General features: G+C 56.8%; 1 protein-coding gene across 1 annotated transcript in view; it reads left to right on the plus strand.

Moving 5' to 3' along the window:
* FAM132B (family with sequence similarity 132 member B) overlaps positions 1-1,152 on the plus strand; it is a gene marked incomplete at its 5' end in the record, with an annotated part of 8,013 nt that extends 6,861 nt beyond the window's left edge. Inside the window, one exon of the mRNA XM_015562000.1 lies at positions 733-1,152. Within this exon, the coding sequence (XP_015417486.1) occupies positions 733-831 (99 nt within the window). The remainder of the gene's footprint in view (positions 1-732) is intronic.
* Between the last annotated feature and the right edge of the window lie 431 nt (positions 1,153-1,583).

The following is a 1,583-nucleotide window of genomic DNA, read 5'->3' on the forward strand; positions in this document are numbered from 1 at the left end:
CACATGCCCTTGACCGAATCGAACCTAGGACCTTTCAGTCCACAGGCCGACACTCTATGCACTGAGCCAAACCGGTTTCGGCAGCAGCTCACATTTAAATAGCACTATGCAGGCCCCATTCTAAGTGCCCATTTCACTGTCACGGCGCTCTGAGGGGGGCACTGCCATTATTCCCATTCACAAACAGGGAACAGAGCACAGGATGGTTAGATAACTCGCCGAGCTCACGCAGCAGTCAGGACTGCAGGCCCAGCTGCTGAAAGGCATGTAGTGGTCTGGTCTGGTCCCAGGCACCAAACACGTGGGGGAGTCAAATGGCTCACGGTGCACCTGGAGTCCTAAAATGCGGGAGGGGTGGGTCCCCGGAGTCTGCAGTTTTGGGAGTTCCCAGGCGATGGGATCCTGCTGGTGTGTGGACATCTGGAGTAGCCATGCCAGGGTACTGATCAGTCCCACGGTAGCCCTGCCCCGCAGGTCAGAGACCAGGTCTGTGGGATGGGGCCACCCTCACACCCCAGGTTAGAGCCTTACAGGCTCCATATGCAGCACAGAAGCATGTTGGACTCTTGACCCCCTGCTGGCCCTGAGCAGAGGTTCGCTCTCACAAATGCGAACTGCAGGAGCCCATAAGCGCAGGGGCCAATGGAGCTGGAGAGAAAGCACTAGAACGGGGCCGAGGTGCTGTTTTGAGGGTGTGTGCCAGTGCCCAGGCTGACGCTGCCCTTCTCACAGCTAGGGCAGTATACCTCCGTCTTCCTGGACAACGCTAGCGGCTCCCTCGTCACTGTGCAAGATGGCTCCCAGTTCAGCGCTCTCCTCCTTGGCATCTGAGCAGTATCGAGCTGGGTCCCAACAATCTCTGGGCAGTGTTGGAGTGACAGAGGCCACATGCAAGAGAGAGCCCATTCAACTGCACTCAGTGGTCCCTGCAGTTCAGCCCAGAGATGGCCACTCCAGGCAGCCTGGGGAGGTGACAAGCAAACCTGCTGTCCCAGAACCAGAAAGGACTTTAAGATCCCGCTTCACCAGAGTGCAGCGCACCCAGGCCTGGGCCCCCCCGCTGCTGGCCTATTGGCTTGTCTAAAATCTCAGTTCCACCGGTCTGCATGGTTCAGTGGTTGGGTATCAACCTATGAACCAGGAGGTCACGGTTTCATTCCTGGTCTGGGCACATGCCCAGGTGCAGGCTTGATTCCCAGTGTGGGGCATGCAGGAGCCAGCCAATCAATTATTCTTTCTCATCACTAATATTTCTTTTTCTCTCTTCCTCTCTGAAATCAATAAAAATATATTTAAAAAATAAATAAAACCTCAGCTTCTTCACTGTGGCCAAGTCCCGCCCTTTCCATCTTTCTTAAGTGTTGAGAGTGCCGGCAGAGGAACGGCCGGTCTGCCTGCTGGGGTGCCCTGTGTAGAGGGGCAAGGCAGTCTGTGCAGGGCTGCAGGGCCTCCTAGGGTAAGTGAGCTGCATGGAGGGCCAGCTTTAGCAGCAGCCTTCCCACTGTGCCCATCTCCAGCTGGGGCTCCCTCCCAGCCATGCCTTTGGTCTGTACCAGCCGTGGGCAAACTACGGCCCGTGGGCC

The sequence above is a fragment of the Myotis davidii genome, unplaced genomic scaffold (genome assembly GCF_000327345.1).
Source record: "Myotis davidii unplaced genomic scaffold, ASM32734v1 scaffold370, whole genome shotgun sequence".
Classification (NCBI taxonomy): domain Eukaryota; kingdom Metazoa; phylum Chordata; class Mammalia; order Chiroptera; family Vespertilionidae; genus Myotis; species Myotis davidii.